The 13,237-nt window shown below is 43.6% G+C and overlaps 1 protein-coding gene across 4 annotated transcripts in view; it reads left to right on the top strand.

Annotated features, from left to right (window-relative positions):
* The window catches only part of LOC8026694 (ubiquitin-protein ligase E3B), a 68,986-nt gene extending 56,251 nt beyond the window's left edge, over window positions 1–12,735 (top strand). For 2 of the 4 annotated variants that reach the window (XM_042290757.1, XM_042290755.1), the window contains exons 23-28: window positions 2,305–2,442; window positions 2,958–3,082; window positions 3,222–3,404; window positions 3,468–3,579; window positions 10,526–10,618; window positions 11,278–12,735. In XM_042290757.1, the coding sequence (XP_042146691.1) occupies window positions 2,305–2,442; window positions 2,958–3,082; window positions 3,222–3,404; window positions 3,468–3,579; window positions 10,526–10,618; window positions 11,278–11,469 (843 nt within the window). In that variant the 3' untranslated portion in view covers window positions 11,470–12,735. Of the gene's footprint in view, window positions 1–2,304; window positions 2,443–2,957; window positions 3,083–3,221; window positions 3,580–10,525; window positions 10,619–11,277 lie in introns of all 4 variants that reach the window. The other 2 variants (XM_042290754.1, XM_042290753.1) reach the window with 1 other exon arrangement.
* The last annotated feature ends 502 nt before the right edge of the window (window positions 12,736–13,237 follow it).

The following is a 13,237-nucleotide window of genomic DNA, read 5'->3' as shown; positions in this document are numbered from 1 at the left end:
CTAATTATGTTAAAAGCCCTCATTATCATTGAAAACGATATTGTAATCAGGTTGCAAGCAGCAGCGGCTCACACTTTCTCCCTAGATATTCCCGAGCTCGCCTAAACGAAATGAACGTTATTTTAAGGTATAGTTACAATTGGTTGGCATCAGGCTACATTGATTAGAGTTTTACCGTATCTATGCATTCCTCTTTCTGTGATTAACTGTAGTGCTTCACAACCGAGTCTCACATTCACGTGCTGTGTGTAATGAAGGCGAAGGATGTTTGGAACTACTAATTATTTAGCACCCTCTAAATTTGTGTAGCTTGAAAGGCTACATTATGCTACAGGGTGTTCCTCAAAACATGAGCCAAATCGTTCCTGCTAAAAGTAGGCATCACACCGAAGAAGGTTAATGTCATATTGGTTTCTGCCAAAGGGCTCATTTGGTAAAGTTAATCATGTTCTGTATAATTAGTTTACAAATCACTTTCTAGTCACTAACCTTTTAAAATGAATTTAAGTTTAAAGATATGGTTTCAGTTGGAAACTTGCCGAGGATCATCGTAAACGACTGAATGAATTTATTTAGAAATATAGAAGGCATTTTACGGCGTTCCGAAGACCGCTCAGTTTGGACACGTTTCTAGGTTTCGGTCTACTATCAGTGCATCTTTGTGCCAGTGGTCCTGCCTCCCGTGGCCATTGCAGAGAACGCCCATGCACCAAGATTTCTTCCCTCCTGTGAGGGAGGCGAAGCGCCAGTTGAGTGCTTCGGCTGTGGGAGGCAGGATTGCTGGCTCAAAGATGCGCTCCGATTGGAAATCAAATCCTGGAAATGCATCCAAATTGAGCGTTTTTCTCGTAATGCGGTAAAATGCTGTATGTGTCTACTACATATCTCTAAAATAATTTGATTTAAGTGGTTTTCAATGATCCTCAGCAATTTTCTAATTGAAATCGTGCCTATAAACTCACTAATTTAGTTCATTATTCAAAATGTAATTAACAGACTCATTTTACCGAACGTTACTAATTTTACGAGATGGGCAGAGACCAATAAGACATTAACAATTTTTCTGTGTGATGCACACTTTTTGCAGGAAAGATTTGGCTCCTGTTTTGAGAAACACCCTGTATAGTCGCTGACAAATTTTTTGGACTTCGCAGGGATCGAAAAATCTGCGAAATAATAGAGCAGTCCGAAAAATCAGCAGATATAAAAACTTGCCTGTAGTATTACATCTAAGCAGGGCTTAAAAAGCCACTTTCTATTAGCTTGAGAATCACTGCCTTCTTTTTTCATAAATATGGTTGAGTACTTTCTGCGCTTCTTAGCAACACATCGCGGCGGCGGAAGAACAGATGGGGCAATGACGTCCAATCAAGCGTAGTCCGAAAACACGATTCACCGAGACGAGATAGAGATGAGAGGCGCAAGTCCACGACTGCAATGGCGAATGAACTAAGGAAAATGCAAGCAAAATGGTAACAACAATGATGATGATGACGCACAGCTAGAGAAAAAAAAGCCGTACAGCGTCACCTAGCGGTAGGACTTAGCAGTACTCAAGTAGCACTGCCAAACCAAGCTAATCCATGCGCAGCCAACATAAAATCCAATTTCAAAATGGCTGCTTCTCGGTGTTTCCCGCCGATCGCACACAACAATTTTGTCCGAAAAATTAAGCTTTTGGACTTCAACAGCTGTCCGAAACGTAGGTCGTGAATGTGCACTATATCTATCAGGTAGGCCACAGTTCCTCCTTTTTCGGATGCCGAAGTATCGGCATCCGAAAAATTGGTTGGCGACTTACCATTGCTAAAACGAGTGTGAGGAGCAATGTGGATGGCACTTTTTTAGTAAGAATAGTACATATTGCTATACAATGAATGGTTTATGACCTGGTGGTACATCGAGAGTAGCCTTTTTTCGACATTTATTGAATTAGTGGTTATATTACAGACTGCCGTACATTCCACCATTTGACTTTTTCGTTTACCATAACAGCTTGGGTAAAATTCGCAACTATCAGAATCGTAACACTTTTTATATCTTTTATGATTATAATGCAAATAAATGAAAAGGTGCAAGCGAGCTGGACAAGAATGACGAACAAGTCATTCGTTGTTTGTCGTCGTCAGTTCTTATATCAGCTTACCAAGCCGGCACACCTCAGAGATTTTATGTGGATTTAAATATTCAATGCAGTAGATTAATCAAAGCTGCGCATAGTTGGTGGAGAGGTATCAATAATTTCTTTGACTTTGTTTGATATAGATTGGCTTCTAAGTGGTTGTGTTTTTTTCGTGCTTGCAGGGCATAGTTGTGGATGTGCCCTTTGCCTCGTTCTTCCTGAGTCAGCTCCTTGGCCACCAACACAGCGCCCTCTACAGCTCCATAGATGAACTTCCCTCTCTGGACGCAGATCTCTACCGCAGCCTCACTCTCATCAAGGTATATTCCTCTTCCAAGATAGCTCTGTCCCAAGTAGCTTCGGTACTGGCAGTGCGACAGACCAGTATGAAGTGACTACTGGTGGATTACATTTAAAAGGACATACTATTCGTTTAAATTTTTTAAGTTTGCAAAGTTAGAAATAATGAAGTTAGGTACTTACAAATCTCACAACTTTTCAGGGTTTCTAAAGCTCTCGTGTAATTTTTCTGCATCTTCGGAGTTTGAAAAATAGTTTTCAGATCATAATATGCAAGCTTGTGTTGGTGTGCAGTAGCTTTGACAAAGTCATTTCTCTGAGATTTTTAGTTGTCAAAAGAAAATTGAAAGAAGACTGAACATGCTCTCCTTTCTTGAAATCACTCGACTTCATCTCAGTTTGCACCCATCCTCGTGCCTTAGGTTGCTGCAGGTCACCCTCTATGATTAATCACTTTACCTGGAGGGAGCTCCTGGGCTCACTGCTTCATTATTGCAGATCAATTGTAGATCATTTGCCTGCCTTACATCCACAGCACTATGAAGGGGACGTGCAAGACCTGGACCTGACCTTCTCCCTCAACGAAGACTGCATGGGCAAGCTGGTCACCCACGAATTGGTTCCAGGGGGCAAGGCAGTTCCCGTCACCAACGTGAACAAGCGAGTGGCCTTTGACACATGACGCATGCACTCGTGTCTTTCCCGTGACTGCCGCCAGCCTGATCTTTAGATCAGAGAAGGTCGGCGATCGGTTGCATCGATCCGAGGCCTTGATGGGCCGTGTCTGGTGCCGTTGCAGGATCAGCTACATCCACCTAATGGCGCACTTCAGGATGCACATGCAGATCCACGACCAGACGGGTGCCTTCCTCAAGGGCTTTCGTTCCATCATCAACCCGGACTGGCTCACCATGTTCTCCACGCCCGAGCTGCAGCGGCTCATCTCGGGAGACAACACGCCCATCGACCTGCAGGACCTCAGGTGTTGTGCTCCTCATTTGTTTTGTGGTCTGGCGGCTCTGCGAGAACAATCGGTGTTCTGCAGGAGACACACCAAGTACTTTGGAGGCTTCCACAACAACCATCGGCTCGTCAACTGGCTCTGGGACATCCTGGAGAGGGACTTCAACTCCGAAGAGCACCGACTCTTCCTCAAGGTGGGCCTCTTCCTCGCGATGCGGGCCATGGTCTGCAGGACCGGCGAGCAAAGCCCGTGTGGCACGTGTAGGCGTTAATCGTTGGTATGCGGGTGCTACGGCAGTTCTTGTTGAGTTGCATGGGGATTGTGCAACATGGGAAAGTTGGCGGGGGAAACCTCTTCAGGCACTCACTGTCATCGAATGAGTGCTGGATATTGTTAGGGGCCCTTGGCCGTACTTGCCTTATCGCAACTGTCAGGAATAATTCGGCATAAGATCTGCAAAATTGTGAGCACTGGCAGCAAAGCAAGCTCATAGAAAGGAACAGTGCCATGATCTAATAGCACCATTTGACCCATTTACGATGAAATCGGTTATAACGAAATAGAGACTATAGCGACGCATTCACGAATTCCCGTTCCCGTGTGCGCTTGTTCAATGTATTTGTGTCTGTTTTTAGCGAAGCAAATTGAGTGGCTCCTGCGGATATAGCAAAGATAGATTTTGTAATAATTAAAAAAAGAAAAATCAAATTTGGAAAGTTTTATTAAGTCGCAGATCGCTGCACATTGCTGCCGCGGGCGGGCAGCCACCCAGAACGGGCCGCAGGCGATGCTGCAAAGGCCGCCGCCGGCAGCGTCTGCATCGTCGTCTGGTTCCCGCTCCTTATCTGGGAAGCTGCTTTTCCACATCGCACGTGGAGGAGCCGTCGTGGCATGTCGATAGGAACGTTTGGAGCGCTAATGACAACTAACCCACAGAGAGAACCTACATTTAAGAGAGGGAGCAATTCCAACCATGGAGAGCATTTGCAATTTAATGGTGGATGCCTCCTGGGCAAATTGGCACAACTGCACCTGCATTTGGTTGTTGTGTGGTCAGCGTGGCGAGAAAACCGCGTGGAGAGGCGGTGCTTGTCTTTGTATTGTTTGACTGAACCCATTGAAAATCAGTCTTGGGTAGTAATGCGTTACTACAGGTTTTCCCGCTCATTTTAATCCAAGCGACGACCAATTTAATCCTGGGGTCACTCAATTTAATCCAAGCGCCATACAATTTAATCCAAGCGCCACACAATTTAATTTCGGGGTCAGTCAATTTAATCCGCAATATTTATATGCACTTACTGTGCTCACTGGTCGTGTTTCGCTTACAGATTTGGTAACTTAGAACAATTCTTTATACAATTAGAATTTTGGGTGGGCAATTGATAATTTGATCACTAATGTGATTACTTTGAGTTACTAGAACTACTATTGACGAGGCTTAATTGTGTGTTGGTTACTCTTTTTGGAGCACAGCTTTCAGGCACCCCTTTCCGGCTTGAGCGGCGTTGGCGCTGCCGTCGCCGTCACCACGCGGTGCATGATGGGTAAATTCCCCCACTGAATTTAGCGGAAAAATTTCCCCGCTATATCTAGCCGAAAATTTTCCCCGCTAAATCTAGCCGAAAATTTTCACCGCTAAATCTAGCGAAAAAATTTTCCCGCTATGTTTAGCGGAAAACTTTCCCACCTAAACTTAGCGGAAAAGGTTTCCAGGTATATTTAGCGGAAAATTTACACTGCTAAATTTAGCGGTAAAATTTCACAGCTGGATTTAGCGGAAAATTTGCCGAAGCCTAGCGAAAAATTTCCCCGCTAAGTTTAGTGAAAAATTCCCCCCTAACTCTAGCGAAAAATTTATCCCCTATATTTAGCGGAAAATTTGCCCCGCTAAATCTAGCAGAAAAATTTCCCCGCTATATTTAGCGAAAAATTTTCCCCGCTAAATCTAGCAGAAAAATTTCCCGCTAAATTAACGGGAAATTTTTCCCGCTGTATTTAGCGGAAAATTTGCCCTTCTAGATATGGTGGAAAGTTTCCCTGCTAAATGTAGCGAAACATTTTTGCCACTATATTTAGCAAACATTTTTCCCCGCTAAATTTAGCGGGAAACATTTTTCGCTAGATTTAGCGGAGAAATTTTTCCACTAAATTTAGCAGGAAAACTTTTCTGCTAGATTTACCAGGGCAAACTTTCCGCTAAATTAGGCGGGGAAAGTTTCCGCTAGACTTGGCGGGGAAATTTATCGCTAGACAGTGGGGCAAATTTCTCGCTAAATCTAGCTGGGAAAAATTTCCGTTAGATATAGCGGGAAATATTTTACGCTAGAGTTAGCGGGGAAAATTTTCCGCTAAACTTAGAGGAAAAGCTTTTCCACTAGATTTAGCGGAAAATCTTTCTGCTAAATTTAAAGGAGTGAATTTTACGCTAGAATTAGAGGGTAAGATTTTCCGCTAAATTTAGCTGGGAAGATTTTCCGCGAGATTTAGCGGGGAAAATTTTTGCTAGATTTAGCGGCGAAAGTTTTCCGCTAGATTTGATTTGCCGGCGAAAGTTTTCCGCTAGATTTGGCAGGGAAATTTATCGATAGACAGCGGGGCAAATTTCCCACTAAATCTAGCTGGGAAAATTTCCGCTAGATTTAGCGGGGAACGTTTTCCGCCAGATTTGCCGGGGAAAGTTTTCCGCTAGATTTGGCGGAGAAATTTATCGCTAGACAGCGGGGCAAATTTCCCGCTAAATCTAGCTGGGAAAATTTTGTGCTAAATTTAGAGGGGAAACTTTTCCGCTAGATTTGGCGTGAAAACTTTTCCGCTCAATTTAGTGAGAAAATATCCGCCTAAATTTAGCGGGGTAACTTTTCCGCTAGATTTATCGGGGAAAATTTTCCGCTAAACATAGCGGGAAAACTTTCCCGCTAGATTTAGCGGGGAATTTTTTTCCGCTAAATTTAGCGGAGTAAATTTTACGCTAGATTTAGCGCGGAAACTTTTCCGTTAGATTTAGCGGGGCAACATTTGCGCTGAATCTAGCTGAGAAAATTTTCCGCTAGATTTAGCGGGGAAAATTTTCCACTAAATATAGCGGAAAAAATTTTTCGTTCAATTTAGCGGGCAAAATTTTCCGCTAGATCTAGCTAGTAAAATTTCCAATAAATTTAGCGGGGAAACTTTTCCGCAAGATTTGGCGGGAAAATTTTTTCGCTAAATTTCGTGGGGGAATTTACCCACCATGCACCGCGTGGTTACGCTGACGCCGCTCAAGCCGAAAAGGGGTGCCTAAAAGCAGTGCTCTAAAAAGAGTAACCATATCAATTAAGCCTCGTCAGTAGTAGGAGTATTAACTCAAACTAATCACATTAGTGATCAAATTATCAATTGCCCGCCAAAAGTTCTAATTGTATAAACAATTGTTCTAAGTTACCAAATGTGTAGGCGGAACATGACCACTGAACACAATAAGTGCATATATATATGTGTGGATTAAATTGACTGACCCCGGGATTAAATTGCGTGGCGCTTGGATTAAATTGAGTGATCCCAGGATTAAATTGGTCGTCGCTAGGGTTAAAATGAGCGGGAAAACCTGTAGTAATGCATCACTGTAACTTGGTTACTTTTTTGGTAACTTGTAACTGTAACGAGTTACTTTTTAAGAATGTAACTTGTAACTATACACCTTTCCAAAAAACACTCGACCCCAGGGGCAACAAACCGTTTTCGAGCCCAGTCACTGAGTTTGAGGCTAGACTCTCACCGGCATCCCTCCTAACCCTAACCGAGGGGACTGTGATTTCAATAGGCGCAGCCTGCGTAGGCGCAGTTTCAAACGCTGCTGGCGGCTAAATTCTCGTCTTTTCCCGCGATATTTTGTGTTTCATGGTACATGTATTTTCCCGAGGACATTGAGAAAGCATTGTACCACATTTGAAAAAACAAAAAAAGAACTGTTAACTATTTTTGTTGGGTATGCGCGCGACAGAACGAATGCGACTGAAATGTATAGTTCTAGTTTTTTTTTTTTTTTTTTTTCTTACGATAAGTTTTGACGGCGCAGCGGGGTTCGCCGCATGTGAAACGACAAAGCGTTTTGCTGTCAAAAATAAATTGCAACAGAAGAGGTCCGAAAGGCATGCATTTTTCACACTCACAAATAACGTGTTTACCGATGGACAGGACACGGACATACAGTTGAGGAAGTGTTCACATTCGAACAATATATCGTACGTACCACACGATGCAGCGTTATCCGAAAAGAATTTATTTGAGAAAGATCTCAAATAACACAGTCACAGTCGACGACAGTCACATCTTGACGATCGCACGGAATCCCAGATGACTTCGTTTTGGGGCACGTTTCGGGGAGAGCTTCCTTTTTTCACAACCGCACCCAGGCAAAGAAACAAACGGGACTACCCGTTTCTCACCCCAACCCGGACAACTATTTTTGGAGATGACTGAGGATTCTACGCGGATTATCTCTGGGAGGGGGGAGAACAATGTTCGCAAAATCGCGTCGAGGGTCGTTCGACGTCCTTCACCTCCTTCGTTTCCCGTGAATGTCGAGCAGAGAAGCTTGAATGGCAGGCACTTACCAGCCTTATTTCTCACAATGGAAGATAACACAAGGAGGGTACTCAGCACGCATAAAAAAATTAAGTGGAAACTTTCAAGAGGTGCGAGAAAACGTTGAATACAAAACCGCAAAAACGTAGGTAGAGAACCGCGCTGAGCGGGTCTTCACAGTCCCAGAGAGTGGCAGAAAATTTCTAGCTGATAGAGGGCGCGAGAGTCGCACCAGCCGCATCAGCATCAGCAACATGGCGGCGGCCTAGGAGCGTTTTTTGGAAAGGTGTATAGTTCGATTACTTTTTCTCAGGCAAGGATGAAAGTATAATGACATTACTTTTGGCATTACTTTCCAGTTTTTTATGAATAATATATCATTGAACGAGTACATTCTAGCTATTCCTTGCACTTTCCAAATTGTCTGTTCCGACATTTCGAGTGTCAAGTTGACCTTGCACGAACTTGTAAATACTTTCTTTCTCGCGAGTCACGACCCGAATATAGCCACGTGTAGATGTGGTGAAAAAAAATTGTTATCATTACGGACGCACGTGTACCTTCTGACTGAACACTTACATCTTAGTATCTTGGAGCGCTCTCTTGTTGAAGTTGTTCTTTTTTTTGCGCAAACGCTTTTTAATTGGTGGATCAACTGTGAAACAACAATACACGCGGAGGGTACTGCGCATAATTCGTATTTTGATTTGCGCCACTACTCTGGCGTGGTGTCAACAGTTGAGGCAACATTTACTGCTGTTTCCGCGGAGTTTGCTCGTTGCTCTGGTTGCGCGGGGTCTGTTCAGGAAGGGCAGGGGCATGTTCGCCATTAAACCAGGGAAACTTTCATACTAATTTCGAGAAGCAACTGCTGCTAACTTACAATATGAAGTAAAAAGCATACTAGGAACTGAAAAGTAACGTCGTTACTTTTTAAAAGTAACTGTAACGAGTTACTCTTTTCTTGAGGTAACTGTAACCGTAACTTCGCTACTTTTTTCTGAAAGTAACTGTAACGAATTACTTTTTAAAAGTAACTTACCCAATACTGTTGAAAATGCACAAGCTTGTTCAGTTTTTCTTGCTGAATGCAGATATTTGGTCAGTCTTTCAATCAGCAGATTAGTTGCCTTTGTTCTCAAGAACAATAGAGAAACATGCACTTAACAAAAAATTGTGTTTAACACGTGGCTGGATACTAAAAAGTATAAAGAATGCAACGTTGGAAGTACTTTTGAGATTTAAACATTATTAATCATTTTACGGCACATTGAAGGTCATTGTTCAATGTGGGGTGACCAAGTAATAAAACAACGGATCAGTTAAAAAATTTCCTAGGCTTATAGCAAAGATTCCGCTCGCAACATTGAATGCTTCAAATATTAAGTTTCATATTGCAAAACAAATTTATTTCTAGCTGCCCTGGATGTTGAGATATCCCTCCTGCCATTTTAGCAAAAACTTCCACGGAAATCCGACCTGCATACATGTTATATATTGATGTTGGACACTTGGGAAGACAGCTCTAAATTTCAATATCACGATGTAAAAAAAAAGTAATTTTTAAAGATATTTTGGCACTAACTGTATTAATGAACAAGACTTCACCAACAAAGTCGTAAACATAGAAAAATGTTTGAACAGCAGTAGAGGCATTATTACACAACGTTTCGAAAAGAGATTTAAGCCTCTTCCCAAAATGTTGTGTAATAAAGCCTCTGCTGCTGTTCAAACATTTTTTTATGTTTTATTTTGGCACCTAAGATACCCGTCCCCCCTTATATCCAGCCCCTCTGTAGCGACGAAACACAAACGTAAGTGCGAACTCGGTATCGTGCGTGCTTCTTCGTTTGCCTCATGTTCCGCGTCGACGTCACTGGTCGGTGTGGTCGCTCTCTGCGCGAAAGTCCAACTTTGCTCCAGCACAAACTCGGCGGGTTGTCACCTCTCAACAATGGCGAGTCCTGCCACCATCGGCACCTCGACGAGGAAGACGAAGGCAATCTCCTCGAAACAAAAGCGTGCCATTCTCAACAAAGTGCGCATAAGCATAAAGAACGCCGTCCATCACCGGCGTCCTCCGGGGTGGCGACTGTCACAGCTGTCGATACGGTATGCATGTAGCTCGCAGGACCGTCTCTAGATTGGAGCTTCTTGCGGGTGGCGCGAAGCAGCTCTGAACTAGCAGAGAGCGCATGCAGGGAACCCTCGACCACTTTCTTTCTGCAGGCACAATAGACAACACATGCCCACAACAACCTGTGCTCTCTTTTTTTTATTTTTTCGCGTTACTTTTATGGACTTTAGATATAACGAAGAAGCGGATATATAGCAAAGTGATTTCCGATTCCCGTTGCCTTTGTTATAACTGGTCTCGATGGTATATATGTTTTATGCATTAAAGCTTTTTATATTGGCCTTACTTTTTGGTTCTTTGATAGACAGTGCCGATTGACTGAGCTAAAAATGACTAAAAATATGACCTCAGCCTTCGACGTCTTATCATAGCATTCTTCTATCGAAGACTTTTTTGGATAGCGTCGCTCAAATCTCTTTTTCTTCCAACGGCCCAGTTTGTGACCAGCTGCTCCAAGCCTCCACTCCTGGGCTTTGCCCATCTGGAGCCTCCCTTCTCCATCCGCTGCGTGGAAGTCAGTGACGACCAGGTGAGCCTCACATGCGATCAATGCTCTTGTAGTCTGGTTCGAATACCCAGTTGGCCGCATTTTCTGGAAGAGACTGATGAACAGGGGTCGTTGTTTATCTTGTGTACCCAAAGTATACTAAAAATTTCTAACCTATGTGACCTAAAATGACCAATCCGTCTTTTTGTTGAAAAAAACTATTAGGTCACTAACTGGACCACAAAAATTTCAACATCCCCATAACAACAGCTTGTACTCTTGGCAATCTTGAGACCGCATTCGTATCTTTGGCTCTGCGTACAAGTGCCTCTGCATCGTCCACCTTTGCTGCTGTACCTCTGCCAGGGTCACAACAGGCAACAGCGCAACACTTATGCAATGTCATCAAGCAGAAATCGAGAAAGCTCGTTTGAGGATGCGTTAAACACGCCAATCAGAGACTCGTTCAAGGGGCCGTAGTTTCAGCCTCGTGCATGAAACCCATTTGGAGGGCAAGTCATTCGCTTCTTGCGCAGAGGTTGCGGTGACATTGGGATGACGCCAGCTTCCGATTGGCTTTGAGTGGAAGGATAGCGGGTAGACCTCGACGCTAGATGTCTCAAGGTCTACCCACTGTCTTTTTTCAATCGGGCAATAAGATCTCGGCATTCTGACGGCAGCATTTGTCCCATCGCACGCAGGACACAGGAGACACGATAGCCAGCGTGATCCGTGGCTTCTTCACCATCCGCAAGCGCGACCCAGTCAACCGGCTACCCACGTCGTCGACGTGCTTCAACCTGCTCAAGCTTCCGAACTACCAGAAGAAGAGCACGCTGAGGGACAAGCTGCGCTACGCGATCACCAGCAACACGGGCTTTGAGCTGTCCTGAACGCTACCGCAATGTGTTTGCAAGGCAACATCTTGCCCGCAACGCCCGTTCAGGAATCTTGACCGTTGCCACAGCCTTGCACGAGGCTGCTTAGCTACATCCTGACGAGAGCGGTCAGTGGTCGGTTTAAGATTGGGCCGACGAGTTGTTTAGACGCTTTCTTTGCTGTCGGTCGTCTAGCAATTTTTACTTTTAGTGAGTACCGGAGGTCTCGACGATGTGTTTCGACGAGTCGCGTCTCTCTACCCCGGATCGACACCGTCGTACTAGTCACTGCGGGATTTTTACGTTGCGGCAGGTATGGCTATGACGAAATGCCACAGTTCTAAAGGGAGTTGTAGCTGGAAAGCTTTGCTGGTCGTTTCTGGAAACTGGGGGAGATCGCCGTTTGGAGTCGACGATCGCCTGCCGAGAAGGCAGACTTCGGGCAAAGGACGTAGACACACTCGGGTACTTTTCTGTGCAGCCTGTCACTTTAATTGCATGTTGCTTCAGACTTGCAGAGACTGTTTCTGTGGGTGCATGGTACTTTTACTGCTAAGTTCCTAGAAAATAAGGCGACTTCACATGCCAACTAAGAGAAGCGCTGCACCCTATGCCTGCACATACGTTTATACGGGGTCACAGGGCTACGCGTGCACTCGTAGAATGTACAGGTGTGGAAGTCAAGTGCAATTACGTTTATTACTATCTGTTCGGGGCGATGTGCTTGGTATCGTCAACCTATCGGAAGTCACCTTTTCTCATGACCTTTCTGAAACGCGATTTTGTTTCTTTTCTTCGCTGTGGAAGATGTTTACAAGAGCTTGCATCAGTTTTAGCGGACCCACCCCTAGTGTGTAGGAGTTTGTCTATTTAAAATGTTGTGTAAAACTGACTTATAGCACTTGGTTTTGATTTACAAGGCAAAACAGAGTACTATAGATATCATTTTTAAAAAACGGAACCTTTTTTCTTTTTTTTTGTAATGTAGGTTGTCATTGTGTGGTTAGTACATGAGAGCTTTATTTATGATGTTTTATTTTGCAGAATATATATGTATTGTTTGAAATGCGTTAGAAACTTTTATAAATTTAGCCTTTTGCTGAACTCTAGCATTCTGCTGGCGCTTTCCAAATGATGACAATTTCTTACATGCATGGAACGCAAGATGCTGAAGTGCTTTGACCAAACATATCAGCTTCACTGTATTCACTCATCTCAAATTCACTCTTGGTGGCATTGTACATCTGTACAGTTGTAAATAAATGCATGTTTTAGCTTGTACCCTATTTCATGTCTTACTCTTTTGAAAGCACGCTTGGACTTGTTCCAAAACTCAAAGCGCCTCATCGCGGTGTAATGTCACATTGTGCATCGTGGGAATCGGTGGGAAGCAAAATCCAAACGCTCTCCACTCCTGGCCTACGGGTTCCCAGAATGCAAAGCACGCCGTGATGGATTTATGGCAAAGAATTAATAGCAACAGACCTATGCAGCTTGCGGTTATTTCTTGATATTGATCTGAACATTAATTGTTATACTTACTATATGTTGATCTGTTGGTGCATTTTTTTTGTTTCTAAAGACGTTAACTTGTCAGTCATCTTGCATTTGAAAATTACACAATTAAAGTCCATTACATCATTGCAAAATAAATTACATAGTTGTAATTGTGAAACAAATGTGATGGATCACAAATTCTTCAAATGTGTCTGCTGTGCATCAGAAACGGAGACAAAAATACTGGGGAAACTAAACGTTTCATGGAGCGAACCTGTGCCCAAAA

The sequence above is a fragment of the Ixodes scapularis genome, unplaced genomic scaffold (assembly GCF_016920785.2).
Source record: "Ixodes scapularis isolate PalLabHiFi unplaced genomic scaffold, ASM1692078v2 PGA_scaffold1__304_contigs__length_218370807, whole genome shotgun sequence".
In the NCBI taxonomy this organism is placed as follows: domain Eukaryota; kingdom Metazoa; phylum Arthropoda; class Arachnida; order Ixodida; family Ixodidae; genus Ixodes; species Ixodes scapularis.
This window is presented reverse-complemented; position numbering and strand designations above follow the sequence as displayed.